Here is a 21,103-nt window from a genome sequence, read left to right as displayed (position 1 = left end):
AGTGCAGATCAGTGAGTAAGCACCAGCCCACCCATGCTTACCTTGCTCCCGGAGACCCGGTCCCTCTCGAGAGAGTAACAAAGGAGCCGTCTGAGCACTAGTGACAAAAAAGTTAGCTATGGTTATTAAATAGGTAACAGCTGAAGGAATAGGGCTTACATAGAGGAGACTATAAGGGCTGTTGGTAAACTCAGAAATAACTTGTTACTCATAAATTTACTTGTTATTCAGGAAAAATAAATTGAAGATAATCCTGAGACTTAGAATGTGGAAAATTAACAAATAATCTTGTGCATAACAGATTTGCTTTGATGGTGACAAATAGAAAAGTGTAAAATAAGATTCATGAAACACTTGAAAATGTAGACAATTGTCATATTCCAATCAGGATTTATCATGTTTTCAGAACCATTTGAAAGAATGATACAGGCTTTCCCTTCTCCTGTTTACCACTTCCATTGACTTTCTTCTCCTTTTCCACATTCTTCGGGGTGGCAGGATGAATTTCATGAGAGAAATTTAGGAGAAAATTTATTAAAATAATAAATATTACCTTACCATGGTTTCTTCTTTGACTCAACTTTCAAAATGCTCTAAGATACTGCATGTGTTTTCTTGCTTCCTAGTTGGTTCTTATTAGGTGCTATGATGCTGGCTGTCAAAATTCGTAACCATATTGGGCAGATATAATACAGCCTAGCTCTGGTGGTGTAGTGCGTAAGGCATTTGACTGCTAACCAGAAGGCTGGCAGTTCAAACCCACCAGCCACTCCTTGGAAGGAAGGTTGGTGATCTACTTCCGTAGTGATACTGCCTCGGAAACCTAAGGAGGGGTCGCTATGAATTGGGTCCAACTCGACAGCAGTGGGTTTTTGGGTAGTGATCCTAAGAGTAATTTTCTAATTACTGCCCGTGAATATGAGAATTAAAGTGCATAAATTGAGAAGAAAATGTAATTTTTATATTTTCAAAGAAATCATTAGAACAGGATTGACTTCATTTCCTAAGAGTTTGAACCCTAGGACTATGACAAGGTATACATTCTAGGTTACTGTGTTCACAATGTTTCTAATTGCATTCATCAGTTTTCTTTCTTAGAAAATCTATGGAAATTACCCAGAAGAGAGAGAGTATTTGTTTCATACGATTAATGATGCTCTATGACTAATAAATGGTGAATTTGATTTGCTGATGTTTATAAAGATGTGTCAGATTAAAATTTTTCTTTATTCCATGTGTGGGCTAGCAAAAATGTTATTTTCTGTAATTGATATGTTAAGATCCACATATTTTTCACTGACAAAAGTCTTTTCTGTGGTGATATCATAAAATCCATAGAAAAGAACCACTGTAGGTACAAGAAATGACGTTACAAACTTAGTTAACTGCAATATTTTACTAGTCAATATACTTTATTACCTCAAAGCGTTAATCAATTATAAAAGTTCTTTCTACTTGGTTTTGTTAATCACTAAAAAAATAAATAAACAAATGTGAAAATGGCATAAAGTTAACCAAATCCAGTCTCAGGAAGGGAAATATGTTGAAGATCCATGTGTGTATACTTTTCAATAAGGATATCTCTTTTACGTAGTGCTTAAAACATTCAGCTACTAACCAAAAGGTTGGTGGGTTCAAACCTACCAGACATGCTACAGGAGAAAGATAAGGCAGTCTGCTACTGTAAAGATTTACAAGTTTGTGAACTGCCCCATTAGGTTTCTATGAGTTGGAATCAACCTGATGGCAGTGGGTTTGGTTTAGTTTTTGATACCTTGCCATATATGTGCTAATAATTATGTGGTATGGTTAAAAAGAAAGAAAGAAAGAAAAGGTAAACATGCCAAATATTTTTTGACTTTGAAACAAAAAACATTGTGGATGAAAAATTTGAGTTTTTTGTGCTTTGTATTTCTAAATACTTTGTAGAGATCAGGCATGACACTTTTTCACACATTTCTACCAACTTGCCAATATTTTTTCTGAGGAAGTGAGATGCATGAATATAATACTGTATGTCAAATTAATACTATAACATATGTGCTACAGCTCTACCAAACTCATCTCAATCCTGTTTTAAATAGGAATTTGGTCACTGTGCACTTTTTCACCTCCTGTTTTCTCAAACCTGCTGAGATATAGATATTGAAATCATAGTAAATCTGATTTACATACTAATCTTTTACTTCTGCTTCAATGTTCAGCATGGTAGTCCCAAAATAAATTCAGCCCAAACATGTGTTTAAGACACTGAACTCCCAAAGTGTATGGCATCTCTGTGATTTCTCAGGAACCTGAAGCTTTCCTCTGTGTTGCCCAAGTATCACTGTGAAAATAACCAATTAAAAACTTATTGCTGTGAGCAGCTATTTAAGAGTTGGCAACAAGTAAAATTCATGAACTCTTAGGAAGCCTAGTAATATGATGAACGTAATTACTATGCATCTAGTTGTGTTGTAAATAAATAAAACCAATGAAGGAAATAAGATTTTTTTTTAATTTAGAAATAATGAAAACCAAACTTTTAAAATTATATTTACCATAATTACTGGTTTATTCTACAATTAAGTAAGGAAATCCAGAGTTCATAGCAAATATTTTAAATGGACTCCTGTTTTCTAGCACAATCCATTTTCTTTATGTCAGCCCTTTAAACCCAGCTGCAATTGGGACTTAAGGTTCTAATATATGATAAGCAGTGTTTGACTTGCAGTTAACTTGCTATCCATGCTGTTGCAAATAAACTTCAAGTTCTAGCCATTTTTTTCTTTTCTTTTCTTTTTTGTCTTTTTTATTCTTTGCAGAAGACCATCAAATGAATTGTCACAATACTCGAATAATGCAAGACACAGAAAAGGATGATAACAATAATGATGAGTATGATAATTATGATGAACTTGTGGCCAAGTCATTGTTAAATCTTGGCAAAATTGCTGAGGATGCAGCATACCGGGCCAGGACTGAGTCAGAAATGAACAGCAATACCTCCAATAGTCTGGAAGATGATAGTGACAAAAATGAAAACCTGGGTCGGAAAAGCGAGTTAAGTTTAGACTTAGACAGTGACGTTGTGAGAGAAACAGTGGACTCCCTTAAGTTATTAGCCCAAGGACATGGTGTTGTGCTTTCAGAAAACATTAATGACAGAAATTATGCAGACAGTATGTCACAACAGGATAATAGAAATATGAATTATGTAATGTTAGGCAAGCCCATGAACAATGGACTCATGGAAAAAATGGTGGAGGAGAGTGATGAGGAGGTGTGTCTGAGCAGTTTAGAGTGTTTGAGGAATCAGTGCTTTGATCTGGCCAGGAAGCTCAGTGAGACAAATCCACAGGAGAGGAACCAACAGCAAAACATGAACATCCGTCAGCATGTCAGGCAAGAAGACGATTTCCCAGGAAGAACACCAGATAGGAACTACTCTGACATGATGAACTTAATGAGGCTTGAAGAACAGTTGAGTCCCAGATCTAGGACTTTTTCTAGCTGTGCAAAGGAGGATGGATGTCATGAAAGAGATGACGATACCACCTCCGTTAACTCGGACAGGTCTGAAGAAGTCTTTGATATGACCAAGGGTAATTTAACCCTTCTTGAGAAAGCTATTGCTTTGGAAACAGAAAGAGCCAAGGCCATGAGGGAAAAAATGGCAATGGAAGCTGGAAGGAGGGATAATATGAGATCATATGAGGAGCAATCTCCAAGACAACTTTCCGGGGAGGAGAGAAAACCTAAATCCAGTGACAGCCATGTCAAAAAGCCATACTATGGTAAAGGTAATATTTCTACCTAACGTAAGTTGACTCATGTAAACATGAGCTATAGTAAAATATGTTGATCATAATCTACAATGTATGAATTATACTAAATTATATCTCTAAAGTTTATTTCTTAGAGGTGATTCCAGGAGTATATTTTGTGATCATGTTTCTGAAGAGTAAATAAAATATTTTTCTGAGAAATACATAAAGCAGCTCAATGTCATGTTATAAGAGCAGATGAATAATATAATATTTCAATGTGAAAATCCATTTTGGGGGAAGATAGGGTTAAAACACAAACACATCATGTGATAAGATATATTAGGATAAGCATGTGGTGTTGTAAAAGAATCACTATCTACATTGAGTGGCAAGAGTTTATGTGACAATTAGTCCATCAGTAATGAAGCACATATTTTCTAAATTGGATTGGGTATGTGGCATCATGATTTATAAAATTATCATCAAATGACAGTTATTAATGAAACCCTCCCCCATAGAAAAAATTTCTGATAGAAATTGAACAGCAACAGAATGACTGATAACATAAGATAAGGGCAGTGACTGCACATTAATTATCTTAAGATAGTAAGGTAATGGAAACCATTTGCTATGCAAGGCATGGTGTGGCCTAGGCTAAGATCAATAGCAATTTCTTTAGTATATTCATTCCACCTCACTGATTCCATTCCATTGTGGAAACAGTTACGGTGCTTTTTCTCAAATGTAATTTAATATTCAAAACATCCAATGTGATATTTTTTTAACCAGATTTTCATTTATTAAATATGTGGTGCATATTCACATACATCTATATTAAAAGGTATATACATATAGGGAATGTATATATATTTCCAACCTGAATGATTGCAGTAAAGATGGTGTCCACTGTAATGAGGCAGACTATAATTTAACACCTTCTAGAACCTGGATATTGTGGATATCTCAATTACAAGATTCTTTTAGAACGAAGTAAGAAGCAACTGAAAGTATGAAATTGGTGATTTCTTAAACCCCTCCATATTAATATAAAAAAATATTATTTTTTGTTTTGCATTTTATACTATGTTTCCTCCTTGTTTATCTGATAATGAGGTTTAGGAATGTGGTTTGAAAATCAGTTGCTGTATAAATTTCAAATAATTAGGGAATTTTTTTTTTCTATTGTGACATAGGTGTGTATTCTCCTCTCAATGTGTGCACAGAGGTTCTGTGACAAGTTGGGCATTGCTATAAACAAAATCCAAACTGGAAAAATATGTGATCCTAAAGCTCATTGGGTTCTAGATTTAGCAAGTGCTTGAGCACTAACCAACAGTTGCTTAAGTTATGAAGGTGAAGGCTAGACCATTGTGGGATATGGTATTTAATGAAGGGGGTTGTTTTTCAAACACAGGATCTTTAGCTTGGTAGAGTAACTGGGCTTTGTTTGAGAGTTTCAAGGACTATGAAACATAGCATATAGGTTTAAAATATAGTGTTACTCTTTTAAATCATATGTGCTAAAATTTTCTATTGGAAATTTGTAGCTATATTTTTTAGAATCTTACAGGAATTAAACATTTTAGGAAAGAATTGTGTTCTCTTCTCATGCCCAACTGGGCAAAAGTATTTTAGAAGTATGTTTTAGGATTCTGAATTGTGGGTTTTATATGGAGTTCTGGTCTTGAAGAATGCAGTGATATACTACATAACCATGTGGACACATTTGGTATTGCATATTCTTTGTTGCTATGGTTTCTTTGGTTTCTGTGGGCCCTTTAAACTCAGCGGCTTAATGCAGATTTTGACTTTTTTTGGGGGGGGGAGCAAGTACTGAAATTCAAACCGCTTGCTTCCCCTAAGTAAGTGGAAGCAGAGGTGGGAATGAACAATAAAACTGAGATGTGTTTTTTCCCTGAAATGCAGGAAAATGTGGGGACCTGAACATTCCAAATGAGTTGGAAAATATTGATTTCTTCTACTCTCCTGGTTTCCCAGATCTTCTTCCTTTGACCACAGTTGATTTCAGTTTTGAATCAGCGTTCTCCACATTGTTCTCAAGTTTCTTTTGACAATATCTATAATTATAATCATAGCCAAATACATAAAATCAAATAAGACCACTAAAATGGGACAAAAATATTAATGTCCCTTAAAAAAAAAAAAAATGATGTGCTAATAACTTTACCAACACAGCCAAAGGGCAATTCCTACAACAACACAGCATATTTCCACAATCTAGCTATTCTGTTACTTTATGAAAGATGGAGAGAACATTCGTAGTAATTCTCATTCACACACAATCTTCTCAAGCAGATTTGAAATTATGAATGAGTAATATTTCCAAAATTTTGTGCTACAATAAAAGAAATTGATAATGAAATTCCTATATCTTTCATCTATTCAGTCATCCACTCTAAAAGGAATAATAGGAAAGCAAGCTAAATCCAGCACAGTTTTTTTCTATAAATTGTCAAAAGGTTTTTGGTTGACTTACTGGTCTGTTTGCTTGGTTGGTTGTTTTGTATTTGTTCATATATCCACTTATGAAATGAATTGGGATTACAAGAAATAAGAAAGAGAGGGATGATAATGGTGATACTAGGAGCCCTGGTGGTGCAGTGGTTAACCTCTTGGCTGTTAACCAAAATGTCAGCAGTTCAAACCTACTAGCCATTCTGCAGGAGAAAGATGTGGCAGTCTATTTCTGTAAGGATTTACAGCCTTGAAAACCCTGTAGGGAAGTTCTACTCTATCCTAAAAGGTTGCAGTGAGTCAGAATTGACTCCATGGCAATGGGTTTTAATAGGTAAGGTGATGGTAAACAGCATACCCACCTTAATAGGATTTGATGCATCGAGAGGAGATTATACCCTTGTTGTCTTTCAAAAATTGAAACAGTTTTGAGCCACATTGTTTTTATAAAAATCTGGGTTTAATTTTGGAATACCTTTGAAATCTTTCCAGTAATATAATTTATTCAGAAACTATAAATGATCTGATGAAAAATTATTAATTCAATCATATTAGTTATAATTTACTTTTTTAATCCTTTAAAATCACTTACATCAAGTTAAAAATCTCTTATCAACAGTTTATGATTGTAAGTATTCAATATTTTCCTTTGAAACCATTACTAAGCCCTTATTACTTTGTATTTATATTAACTATACAATAATATAAAATTACTCAAAATATAATAAAATGTTAGCCTTTTAGCTTGTATGTGTTAGAGAAGGTTCAATAAAGTATTTCAAGTTTGAAGTCATAAAACATTATTTTAGATTTGTTCTCTGGGGCTAGTATCTATAAATAATTGTAGCAGAGTAGATGGCAAATCTATAAAAGATATTTTCCTAAACACCAGAACTGGAATAGAAGTTCCAGCATCTCAAAGGAACATTCACTAGAATAAATTGGTAGTTTTTTTTTTTTTTTTAATTAAAAAAGAAGATGGAGAGCTTTGTATATAAACATGCAAGCATTTATACATGCCTGTCACTCCCTTTTCTGTTTCAAGTTAACATGAATAACTGAAGAAAAATGTCCATGATTTCAGAAAATGTAAACCCAGCTCTTTTTTGTTGTTGTTGACATGAAGTGAATTCAACCAAAATAAAACATACTTTTTTAAGTTAGGATTGGCATGATTGATGGAACATCAATTTTAAAAATCCATTCAGAAATTTAAATATAACATTTCCTAGACAAAATCTTAATAGCCATACTGTATGGACTGTGTATTGATGATCTTAGCAACTGGTTTTCAAAAACTGGCTCAAAATACAGTGTTTTGCACACTTGTATTTACTATTTTGTCTAAGCTTTACCTTAGAAAATTTTTTTGGAATGACAATACTGCACATTTATGAACTATGATAAATTTGAAGTCTAAAAATTATTTTATTAGTGATATCATTACATTTCTGGCATCTGACAATAAATTTTTGACAAAATGTCTGCTCTAATCCTCCCATTGACTGGTATTGCAGAGAAGCCAACAGGGCTATAAAAAAACATTACCTCTTAATTTTGTGTATGCATGCACAGCATTATAAAAGCCTTCCTCTGGTTTCCAAGTACAGATGAAGAAATCAAAACAAATGATTGCTCCAGCGGCTTCTGAAACATTTTTGATTGCCCATCATCTCTCTCAGGTGGGATTTCCACCATTTTGGTCATTTGCTTACAGTGCCTTCTGAGAGTTCGGTTGATTTCCAGAAAAGTACTGAATTGGTATGCTAAGCAACAGTGTTGCTTACCTTCAAGAGAGTAAATTTCAAAACCAGTAAAATTTTGCAGCTTATAGTGTATGTGATCAAAGCATACAATAAGAAATTCAGCTAAAGAGTTTTGCAATGGCATTACACTCTTTGGCTGAATATCACAGAGAAATTGATGAATTACAACGGTGTAGAGCTTTGTTCTCTAAGAAGGTCACTGTTTCATCACTATTTATGTTGATTTCTTTGAGCAATACAGCTTATCATGTAACACACGGGAAAATAATTAATCAAGAGTTAAGGTTAAGACTATCCTTTTTTTTCTTTAGGGTAGAAACTAAAATACATTATGATTCATGATTAAATTGTATAAGGTCAAAACAAAAGTGCCCAAAATCAAAGAACGATCTAAGGACAGTCTGTCCCCTGACACCTGCTTTATTTCTTTATTTAGCAAAGGTTTCTTCAGATTGTTAAATAACCACACTGTCTTCAACCGGTAAACATTCATTCTCTTGACAACTGTTGTCGCTTTTAGATCCCTCAAGAACAGAAAAGAAAGAGAGCAAGTGTCCAACCCCTGGGTGTGATGGAACTGGCCACGTAACTGGGCTTTATCCTCATCATCGCAGTTTATCCGGATGCCCGCACAAAGATAAGGTCCCTCCAGAAAGTAAGTCCACGTTTCACAGCTACCCTTGGGAATACAAACACCTACAAATCTGTTTATATCATCCCTCACACCTTTTGTCATGTCCATCTTATGGCTCAATGCAACTTAATTTAACTAGGCCCCTACTTTTCTTAATGGGCAATTCATCCAGGATTAGTTGGCCTATCAAAAGCCAAAGTGATCTTAATTTCCTCTAGCATGCAGTGTTTTTCTTGGTATCATTTTCCCACTCAATCGACCCTAATATAGCACCTCACTATAAAGTGTATTTCCCTGCAATATGGCTCCCTTGTAGAAAGGCCTGGGTTCTAGTCTGCTTTGTGACCTCAGACAAGTCATTCCTCTGGTTATCTTCTAACAAATTATAGAATTGAACTCGATAATCTCTAAAATGGCCCTCCCATCACTAAATTGTTATGAATATCTGAGGAAAAGCACCTTGAGTCATCTCTTGCCCAATTATCTGTATATAGGAGGCTTTACTCCATTTTACTTGCAAAATCTGTTTCCATTCATAGTTGTCCCAAAATTTATACAATATAAAATCTTAAATAAGAAGGTTGAAATTGAGTGGGTTTTGATGTTACACATTCTTTTCAATTAGTTAGGCTCTCGTAATATGAAATAAATCTATGAAAACAACTAAATTTATTTTAGTATTGAAAAATGATGTACACATCTTTATTTGTTTATCTTTCTATCAACACATAAAGTTTACCCACTATTTACAATCAATCAATCAGAATTAGAATTGATTGCTTAAGAAAAAGATACATTTTCAGAAATGACTATGAATGTAAGATCCTGCTTTTGTGTCTAAATGATATTGAAGATTTTCCTCATCTGAGATATAATTTCTAGTGGGGAAAATGTAATACCTTGCCCTGAGACATTACACAGTGACCAGCTGGTCTTTTAGAGGAATTTTTGAGGATGTCCCATTAAAGCAGGTAACTGTGGAAGAGTTGAGAAATAAACCAGTATGATCAAAGAAATTTTCATAATAATATTTGAGACTTAGAAACCAAGTTCACCTGAATCTTTTCAAGTGAAATATTTTAGAAGCTATTATGGCTCCAGGTTTTCAAGGGACTACTGAAAATAATAAACGTGATTCTTATAACTGTCTGGTGAACAAACTTGAAGGGTTGTGAAAATAAAAGAAGTTGAGTGAATAGATATGATCCCGTGTGTTACATGAGCAGAGAGACAGCATGGTTGAACACTAGCTTCTGTTTCCTGAGCACACACTCTGTGTCACTCAGCACACACCCACATACACTAACTCATTTAATCTCCACATAAATTCTGCAAGGTAGCTGTATCTCTGTTTTCAGACAAGGAAATGAGGACCAGAGACTTCATCACCCTCCTTCCAGAGATTAGCACAATGCCTGGCATATTGAAGCTGTTTAATGTGTTTTAAATTCATCTGAGCAAGTAAAAACTTGCCCGAGTAAATAACAGAGCTGAGATTTAAATCTAGATCTATCTGATTCCCAAGGCTGTCTATTCCCCCTGGGACCTGGGTTTGATATTCCAGTTTCACTCCTAACAAGCAATGTGACATTGGACATGTTACAAACTCTCTGTACTTCATTTTCTTTATCTACAAAATGACGCACTTGGACCAAGCTCTAATGTTCTTTTATATATTTTTTCATTAAGGCACACATTTTTCCCTTCAAAGTAGAATATCAGTTCCTTTTCATGACTGATAAATTCCACCAATTCCAAATTTTCACAGGGAAAATCTAAATGTAATTGAAATATGGATTCTGATAAGTGGGATATTACACATATTTGTACAAATATGGGTCAGATGGGTCAGATCATGTCTTGATGTAACATTAGCTTGTGAGGAAGTAAGAACTCAGATCTGTCACTGATCTTCCAATATATTCCAGAGTATCTAGGGAGAACTTTTTCTAAATATTTTGCTCGTGTATGTTCCTTTATAGAATGTTTTAAAAAAAAAAAAACTGAAGGAATCCATAAAGGGTACTTCTTTTTTTATATATAACTTTCTCTAGGCCACCTAATTGTCATATCTTTTCAGTTGAGTTCAATAAGATACTCTGCACATTTAGTTTGCAACACACTGTGTTAGCACCACATAGCACACCAAGGTGAATGAGACAATTCTGGTCCTCAAAAGCTCACAATCTAGTGGAGAAAAGAGATAAGAACACAAGACAGCATACAATAATTGCATAAGACAGATTTAAAAATCTGCTGTAAAAACTTAAATTTAAAAAAAAGAGACAAATGACTTTTGGAGGGATCATGTGTTTTCATAGAGTTAATGGGTGAGTTGGTTCTTTGTCAGAGAGAATGAATACAAGGAATTTCATAAAGCTTATCATACTGCTTCATGCAAGAGGTAATGGAATAAATAAGGCAGTGGCAGTGGGAATGAAAAGAAAGGGACAAATTCTAGAAATATTGTAGACACAAAACTGGTAGGACTTGAAGACCAATGTTTATGTCTGCAAGAGAAAAGGAAGGAGAATGAGGTGACTCTAAGATTTCTAACTTCCATAATTGGCAAGCATGGTAGATAGATATAAGTACTTGCAAAATAGATCTACATTTACTAGGGAAAATAGTGACTTTGAATTTTTCCAATTTAAATTTTAAGTGAAGTATCATTTCCAACAGAATTTTAAGAGAATGCCTTTGGAGGTCTGGAGAAATTGAGATACAGAGTAAGTGTCTATTTGGATACCATCCTTTTACCAGTGTCAGTAGAAACTGAGAAGGAAATCACTCAAAAAGAAAGTGTAAAGTGAGAGTAAAAGAGCAGGCAAAAAAAAAATAGTGCAGACATAAGTTTATAGACAGAAAGCAGGGGAAAAGACATCAGTGAAGAAGTCAGAGTGGAAACAGATAACAAGAGAGAAGGGTAATTCTGAGAAATATCAACATCTGAACAGGATCCCTGAGACCTCAAAAGAATCCAAAAGGTGGACACTGGACAGATTGCTAGATGTATTGGGCAAAACGCTGTCATTGATATGTAAGAGAAAGATGTTAGAAGAGCAGTGAGAGACAGGAGTCATATACATTGCAGAGAAGTTTGAGAGAGAACCGAATGTGGCAGACATGCCATGCCATCCCTCTACTCCAAACACCAGAGGAATCAAGTGAAACAGATACAGGTGACCATCTTAAAACCCTGAGCATCAAAGGGAACAATAAAGCCTTAGGTTGCACATCGCGTTAGAAGAAGAAACTGATCGAAAACAGCAAACAGAGAGAGAGAGAGAGAGGAGTGGAGATGCCCTGCCCTGCCTGCCAGCCCAGGACAACATGGCCCTCAAGAGACAAAACCAGCTGTGATCCAGAATGAAGAGTGCAGGAAAGTAATTTCACAGAATTCCCCTCAGGAGCCAGAGAGACTGTGTAGACACAGCCAGATTGGAGCAAGGTGAGCAGGACATGAACTGCATCTGTGGAAGGAAAATACAGGAAGGAAAGGGAGATCTCCAGGGATTCCAGCGTCCACAGAGCAAACAGGGAGCCAGAACCCAGAGACAGAGTTACTTACTAGAGGTAGTCCCTAACCATTGGGGTGGGTGACACACCAGGAGAAATAAATATGTAAGAATGTCAGTAGGAAATCCCCCACCCAAATGGACTATGGGCAGCCTCTATCCTTGCACTCCCAATCTCTAGCTGCGGCCAATGGGAAGTGCCCAAGAACCCTCACTGGCAGACTAGAGGAGCATGCTCCCCCTTCCCACAACCACCTGGTGATTTTAATCAGGAACTCACTATCCCTGCAGCTCATACTACCAGAAATGACTACGGTACAAGCCCACACTTCCCTTCCTCACTCCGCCCCATCCCCCCACTCCCCAACGCACATCCACATGTCCCACTACCTCAACAACCATGCACTCCCTTGCTGTGGGACTGGCAACCAACAGTGCTTATAGCCTCATAGCTTAGCACTCCACTGTGCTCTGTCATGCCACCAAGTGCCAACTGAAGGTGCACCTCCATCTCACCCACACTCCCCCCCCCACCAGTTGCACCCCTCCAGTGCAAGACACCCTGTGACCAGTGGTGCAAACCACCCTACCTACCTGCCCTAGCAACTGACAGTGAGAGCTCCCAAGCAGCCCATCAGGGGACCAGTGACCTGTGTACCCTCACTCCCACCACCTGGCAAGTGGTGAAGCGTACCCACAGCACCCAAAACCAGTGTGTGGCAAGAACATATCCTGCATGCATGCCAGGTAACCGGCATGCCTGGCACAGCACCTCAGATGCAAAGCCTGTCACATCCCAATAGGTACCATCTGCACCACTGCCTAATGACTAACAGGGGTCTCTAGTGCCTTTATCCACCATCTGCCCAGCTGCAACATCCCTCATCCCACACCCAAACAGTTCTGGAAGGACTATTGTATATGCACTGAGCCCCTTTTGTCCTCCACCATCTACTGAGATACCAATTTATGTATGCCCAGAGGGCCTATCCCTTCCTTTTGGGAAGCAGTTCCTGAAGGCAGCTACAGAGATATCCTGCCCTGAGCCCTAGAGGATGTACTAACTGATAGCTACAACCCAGAAGGGCCCCACGGTCCCATAAGAGTTGTGGAGGGACTTTGACTTTGTCACCCAGTAGGAACCTACTCTGCTACCACAGAGAAAGCAGGCAATAATTAATCATATGAAGAAACTGGATAAACTGGCTCTAACAAGTGAGCAAAATAAAGAGGCAGAAAACTTACCTAGGGAAGAGACAGTAATAAAAACCCAAACCAAACTACTGCCACCAAGTCAGTGCTGACTCTTGGTGACCCTATAAGACAGAGTACAACTGCCCCATAGCTTTTCTAAGTGTGTAAATCTTTACTAAAGTAGACAGTCTCATCTTCCTCTTGTGGAGCTTGTGGATTTGAACCACAGACCTTCTGGTTAGCAGCTGAATAGTTTACCCACTGCACCACCAGAGTTCTTTAAAAACAAATTCTATCAGAATTAAAAAGAAAATTAGGCAGTTCTACAATAATACTAGGAGACATTACCACACCACTTTCTATGATACATAGAACAACAAGAAAGAAACTCAACAAAGATGTAGAACTAAATAACAAAATCAACTCGACCTCATAGACACACACAGAACACACCACACAACAGCAGCACAATACACATTCTTCTCCAATGCACATGGATCATCCTCCAGAACAGACCGTATTTTAGGCCACAAAGCAAACTTCAATAAATTCAAAACCATGGAAATAATACAAAGCATCTTCTCCAATCATGACACTAAAGACTAGAAATCAATAATAGAAAGAACAAGGGAAAAAAATTAAATACATGAAAACTAAATAATATCTAACTTGAAAACTATTGAGTAATAGAAGAAATTTAAAATAAAATTTAAACGTTCTTAGAAACAAATTAAAATGGAAACACAACATATGAAAACCACCGGGACACAGCAAATGCAGTGCTCAGAGAACTTATAGCAATAAATGCACAAATAAAAAAAGAATAAAGGACCAAAATCAGTGCCTAACATGGCAACTCAAACAATTAGAAAAGGAACAGCAAAATAAATCCACAGTCACTGGAAAGAAAAAGAAATAATAAAGATCAGAGCAAAAATAAATGAAATAGAAAACGGAAAAAGAACAGGAAGAATCAACAAGACTAGTAGTTGGTTCTATGAGAGGATCAATAAAATCGACAAACCACTGTCCAAATTGACAAAGGAAAAAAATGAGAAGTTGTGAATAACCAAGTAAGTAATGAGATGGATAGCATTATAACAGAACTAACTGAGATAAAAAGGAACATAACAAAATATTATGAAAAATTATACTCTAACGAATTTGAAAACCTAAAAGAAATGGACAAATTTCTAGAAACACACTACCAACAAAAGTAACACAAAAAGATGTAGAAATTTTTAACAGACCCATAATAAAAGAAGAAATTGAAGAAGTAATTTAAAAAAAACTCCCAATAATTTTTTTTTTTTTTTTTAAAGCCATAGCCTAGTTGGCTCCATTGGAGAATTCTACCAAACATTCAGAAAAGAGTTGACACTCATTCTACTCAAATTATCCCAGAATGTAGAAAATGAACATAAATGGTCCCTAATTCATTCCATGAAGCCAGCATAACCCTGATACCAAAGCAAGACAAAAACACCACTATAAAAGACAATTGTAAACCAAAATCCCTCATGAATGTAGATACCAAAATTCTCAACAAAAATCTAGCCACCAGAATTAAGCAGCATATCAAAAGAATAATACATGATGATTAAGTGGCATTCACACCCGGGATGCAAGTACGATTCAGCATTAGAAAATCAGTCACTGTATTTTACCACGTAAATAAAACAAAGAAAGAATCACATGATCATCTCAATCGACAAAGATAAGGCCCTTTATATAATCCAACACCCTTCCTAATAAAAACTCTCAGAAAAATAGGTATAGAATAGAAATAGAAGGGAAATTCTTCAACATAATTAAGGGTATATATGAAAAACAAACACCCAATATATTACTGTCGGTGGAGAATGATTGAGAACATTCCCCTTGAGAACAGGAATGAGACAAGGATGCCTGTTATCATCACTCTTATTTGATATTGTTCTGGAAGTCCTAGCTGCAGCAATAAGGCAAGAAAGGGAAATAAAATGTATCTAGACTGGAAAAGAAGAAATAAAAGTATTCTTATAGTGCCTAAGGTACTTGACTGCTAACCAGAAGGCTAGCAGTTCAAACCCACCAGCTGCTCCTTGGAAGAAAGGTTGGGCAATCTACTTCCGTAGTGATACTGCCCCAGAAACCCAAGAAGGGGTCACTATGAGTTGGATCCTACTCAACAACAGTGAATTTATTTGCAGGTGACATGATCCTATAAATAGAAAATATCAGAGACTCCACACACACACACACAAAAAAAAAATGGAACTAATAGAAAGACTTGGCAAAATGGCAAGATATAAGATCAACATACATAGATCATTTGGGTTTCCCAACACTAACAATGATGACTCTGAAAAGGAAATCAAGAAATCAATACCATTTACAGTAGCAAAAAAAAGGTAAAATACCTAAGAATAAACCTAACCATGGACATAGAAGATTTATACAAGTAAAACTATAAAACACTACTAGAAGAAATAAAAGAAATCTACATAAATGGAAAAATATTCTATGCTCGTGGATTGGAAGAGTTAACATTGTGGAAATATCAATACTACCAAAGATCATCTGCAGATATAGTGCAATCCCAATCCAAATCATTCTTTATTGAAATGGAAAAACAAATGTCCAACTTTATTTGGAAAGGAAAGAGGCCCAAAATTGCTACAGCAATACTGAAGAAGAAAAACAAAGTAGTAGGCCTCACATTTCCCAATCTCAAAAGTTAATATAACTGAAACCAATCTCACTGCATTGAGTCGGATCCAACTCATAGCAACCTTCCTTGGGTTTCCAATTTGGTATCACTACTGCCCAATCTTCCTTCCAAGAAGTGACTGGTGGGTTTGAACCTCCAGACTTCTGATTAGCAATCAAATGCCTTAGGCACCACACCACCAAAGCATCAAAACAGTTTGGTACTAGTTCAATGACAGACACACAGGCCAGTGGAACAGAATGAGAACCTAGAAGTAAATCCATCCATCTATGGGCAGCTGATCTTCAACAAACCATCAAAGTCCATTCACTGGGGAAGAAACAGGAGCTTTAACAAATAGTGCTGGCAAAACTGGTTATCCATATACAGAAAAGTGAAGCAGAATCCATACCTCACACCACACCCAAAAACTAATTCAAAATAGATTAAAGACCTAAATATCAAAGGTAAAATATAAAAAAGATCCTGGGAGATAATATAGGACCAAAACTAAGGGACCTAACTTTTGGCATAAATCGCCTATTAAACATAACTAGTAACGCACAAACAACAGAAGTTAATTTAGATAATTGTTGTTGTTATGTGGTATTGAGTCAACTCCGACTCATAGTGACCCTGTGTACAACAGAACAAAACATTGCCTGGTCCTGTGCCATCCTCACAATCTTTGCTAGTCTTCAGGCCATTATTGCAGCCCCTGTGTCAATGAATCTCATTGAGGGTCTTTCCCTTTTTCGCTGACGCTCTGCTTTATCAAGTATGATATCCTTCTCCAGATACTGGTCCCTTATGACAGCATGACGGGGACCTCCGAAAAATTAAATATTATGCTCATCAAAAGAGTTTACTAAAAGACTAAAAAGAGAACTACAGACTGGAAAAAATCTTTGGTTGTGACCCACTAGCCACTCCTTGGAAGGAAAGTTGGGCAATCTATTTCCATAGTGATACTGCCTGGGAAACCCAAGAAGGGTCGCTATGAGTCAGCTCTAACTCTACTGCAGTGCAATATGACTAATTGGACAAGGGTCTAGTCTATAAAATATACAGAAAACTCCAACAATTCAACAACACAAAGACAATCATAGTAGAGAAGTTTGAGAAATATATGTGAAATAGAGGAAATTTAGGTAAAGAGTGTAGACAAAGGATAGCAATTAGATGTCATCTAAAGTATAAATCCCAGTTGATGGTGCCTAGGAGACTATGTCTCCACTTAGCAGGAAAGAGAGACATGATCAATTTGAGATCTTAACCACAGGCAAACATGAAAGGTGCTTGCTGTCTCCAAGGATGATTTTACATTTGAAAAGCTTAGCATGACTGGAAAGAGAGAGATGAATTTTAACAGAAAAGGGAAGCTTTGTTAGGAAAGTATTTATGTGATTTTATAACAAGATGATTGAAAAACAGTAAAGAATAGAAAATAGATGATACAATAAATCAAGGTCCTGGAGAGGATGAGAAAGGACAGATTAAGAATACAGATTGAAGAGTTCCCTTTCAAAGAGAAGAGGGACCTTCCTTCCTCTGCAACAGGAAAGTAGAAAGGCAGAGAATTGTGCCCAAAATCCAGCAAAAAGGGAACCTTCTACAGCCCAACTCCAGTCATTTCCCAAAGTGAATCATAAATTGACTCTCCTTTGTTTTAATTGCTCTTTATTGAGCATCTACCATGACTGATTAGGCAGGAGCTATGAGGATACATTAAAAATGTTTTTAAGGAACTTACATAATTTCTGTTGTTGCTGTGTGCTATTGAGTCAATTCTGACCCATAGTGACCCTAGCAAAGAGGAAAAGCATGGACTCAAATAATAACATAGTGTAGAAACAGAATGCAGTACCAAAAGGAGACCTGTAGATTTGAAGGGAATGAGAGAGATTGTTCTTGATAGGGGGGGAAAAAAATGCCTTATATATATACATATACACACACACATACTCTGGTAGTGTAGTGCCTAAGGCATTTGACTGCTAACCAGAATCAAGTAGTTTATTATCCTTTAAGTAGAATGAGCAAGAAGAGTAGATGCTATGCATTTTGCCATGTAAAATTTACACGTAGGAAAGATTTTTTTAGTGGTTCAAACCCACCAGCCACTCCTCAGAAGGAAGGTTGGGAGATCTACTTCTGTAACTATACTGCATACTGCCTTGGAAACCCAAAGAGGGGTCGCTATGAGTCAGATCTGACTCGACAGCAGTGAGTTTTGTTAAATATATATATATATATATATATATATACACACACACACACATATATGTATATATATATGTATGTATATATACATGTATATATAACTATTTTTAAGGTAGATCTGTTTTTGACAGATCTTCCATGTTCATCTGCCATTAGGTAGACATTACTGACAGGGAGAACTCCAACAGGCATTACTGCTACTTCATTATCCTGGAATTCATAGACCACTCAAATGAGTGAACCATCTTGCTGAAGGGACCAATGTTATAGGTCAATCTTCTTGAGTTTCCAACTGTATTTACAGCCTATACTAATCATTTCTTATAATTCAGGGTAGTGTGATGTTCATAAAGTCAGAAGAGGGGGATTAAGCCAATAAGCACAGGTCCATCACCACTAGTGGGTAAATTTAAACAGATACCTTCTAACGGCAGACTGGGAATATTAATGTAGCATATGAGAGCATGTCCACGCTGTCTTTCCTACGTGTACATTTTACATGGCAAAATGCATAGCATCTACTCTTCTTGCTCATTCTACTTAAAGGATAATTAAGTACTACTTGATTTCTAAATGACAAATCATTATATAAATTCATTTTATTTAAAAATAAGGTTTAAGGTCTTCTATTCACTCATGATCACCACGCTTTCATAATACTGTGTGTTTCCAAAGTATAGACATGTTTTTTAAATTACCATTTACATGGCATTACATGGCTAATCAATATTCAGTGCTTAAGTATGGAAAATATATCAGGATCCCCTTGCTTCACTGTCCTATCTGAAACAATTTAATTATTACATTTTCTAACCTCCATAACTCCCCTCTTCTAGCACATCCTGCTTTGCATGCCAATTAGAGTTAGGTGAAAACAACCTTCTTTTTTTTTTGCCTATGTGTGTTCTCCTGACCATACCCATCACAAGCATTTGTAGGACTGTCTGTCGTGAACTAACTCAGCCTTTGTTAAGATGATTGCATATTCTTGTATTCTGACCATTTCTGTGTTTTAATACTGGGCTGTTTTCTTTGCCTCTCCTTGTCAAGTTCTTGCCATGCATGAAAATGTTCTCAAGTGTCCTACTCCAGGCTGCACAGGGCGAGGGCATGTAAATAGCAACAGGAACTCTCACAGAAGGTAAGCAAAGCATTACTGGATTCTACACTGGAGGGAAAGCATTTCCCGACAGTGGCTTTCCTGGCAAACCCTTCTGAGGGAGTGTTCTTTCATGTGCACATCTCTTTCTTGCCAAAGGAGACAGATGGTCCTCAGTGTATCATTTTTAAAGAATTAAGAGTGCTGTCACGTAATGCATGGGAAAGACAAATAATTAGATTCCTTTTTTTTCTTTCCACACTTTGAATTTTTTTTAGTTGTCTTACCTACCTTGTCATGAGGCGATAACAGTCCCCTACAAGATGCTGCCTTTTTTATAATAGCTGAAATGGAAACCATGACCAGTTGCCACAACTAGGCACAATGGAGTAAAGGCTCGGTTATCCTCCATAGATGAAGAAGGGGCTGTTCTGCTACATATCATACAAAACTATGAATTAGAATACAGTAAAATGTTATATGACTTAAGCTGACTGCCCCTTGAAATTATTCTGAGGTTCCAGGTCATCAGTATGGATATGATCACAATACTAGCAGATGGCCAAAGTATTATTTAGTGAAACATTTGGGATGGTGGCATGCCAGGTAAATAGACTTTTTTGTAATACTGCTGCAAATAAGCAGACTCAGAAGCACACTTTGGTTCTTGACAAATTCCAGTGTACTTTTTCTGTCCTGGTCATATATTGGAAGAATTACTAAGTGGCTTGTAATATTCACTTCACATCAGATACTTTTTTATTCAGCATCTAAAAAGTGATTCTGTTAAAATTTGTCTCACAGTTTATGGCATCACCTTCCAGAAGTGATATAACATCATACCTGAATGATGGAAACGAAGTTTTACATTGCTTTTACTTTTTGCTTGTCTGACTGATAACTTTGGGTACTTAAGTTAAATTTATATTGAAACAAATCACACCTCTGTGCCTTTTAGAAATTTCCCTGTGCTTAATCTGCAGAAGGAAGAAATGATAAATAATTGAACTTGGTACAAAGTTCATACTGAGTGCAGTCTAATGTAGCATTTACAATATCATTTTCTTCGTCAAATCTTAACCTAATCATATATTTTCAACACATTACATAGAGTATCTGTACAGATGTGTAGATATATTCATAGATAAGTATATAGCAGACATCATGATTTCATGAGCTAAGCTCAAACACAAAAGAGTCCATCTTTAATCTCTTCCTGATAGACCAAATCCAAAATGTTTATTTCCAGGAAACATTTTATTGCAGTCCTAGAGTTTATTCTGATATCTTTCCTATTTCATTTCTCTCTTTGGACAACAAAAAGAGCTAAAGTCAGACAGAAAAGCAACATCCATATCAGTCAATAATTTTTACAGAATCAGCTTAGAGCTCCACCTTCTGGTCTCAGTCAGTTAATTGTCATTCTTGAGTGTCTTAAAAGCTCATCCTATACCTGCTACCTCCAGAAATAGTAACTATCCAGAATGAAACCTGAAAACTTAATTGGCTCATGTTATCTTGAATGATGTGGCTATAATTTGAAAGAATTTAGTGTACTTTACACATGGCACTGTCATCAGCATTGTGCATTGGAAGTCAAAAGGAAAACATGCAAACTAGAAACACTTATTTCTTTGCCAAATAAAAGAAAAACAATCTCCCTTTCCAAATGCATTTTATAAGGAATGCCCATGACAGGTTTGAGAAACTTCTCACTTTTTGGACTCTTCTGGTGCTGACTAAGGGAGAGAAA

General features: G+C 36.3%; 1 protein-coding gene across 1 annotated transcript in view; it reads left to right on the top strand.

Moving 5' to 3' along the window:
• MYT1L (myelin transcription factor 1 like) overlaps positions 1–21,103 on the top strand; it is a 280,476-nt gene that overhangs the window by 83,022 nt on the left and 176,351 nt on the right. Inside the window, exons 5-7 of the mRNA XM_042781958.1 lie at positions 2,805–3,782; positions 8,511–8,645; positions 19,302–19,392. Of these exons, the coding sequence (XP_042637892.1) occupies positions 2,805–3,782; positions 8,511–8,645; positions 19,302–19,392 (1,204 nt within the window). The remainder of the gene's footprint in view (positions 1–2,804; positions 3,783–8,510; positions 8,646–19,301; positions 19,393–21,103) is intronic.

The sequence above is a fragment of the Orycteropus afer genome, unplaced genomic scaffold (genome assembly GCF_000298275.1).
Source record: "Orycteropus afer afer isolate SDZICR_OR568_19922 unplaced genomic scaffold, OryAfe1.0 scaffold00204, whole genome shotgun sequence".
Taxonomy (NCBI): domain Eukaryota; kingdom Metazoa; phylum Chordata; class Mammalia; order Tubulidentata; family Orycteropodidae; genus Orycteropus; species Orycteropus afer.
The sequence above is the reverse complement of the archived record's forward strand: the minus strand, read 5'-3'. Positions and strand labels throughout refer to the sequence as shown.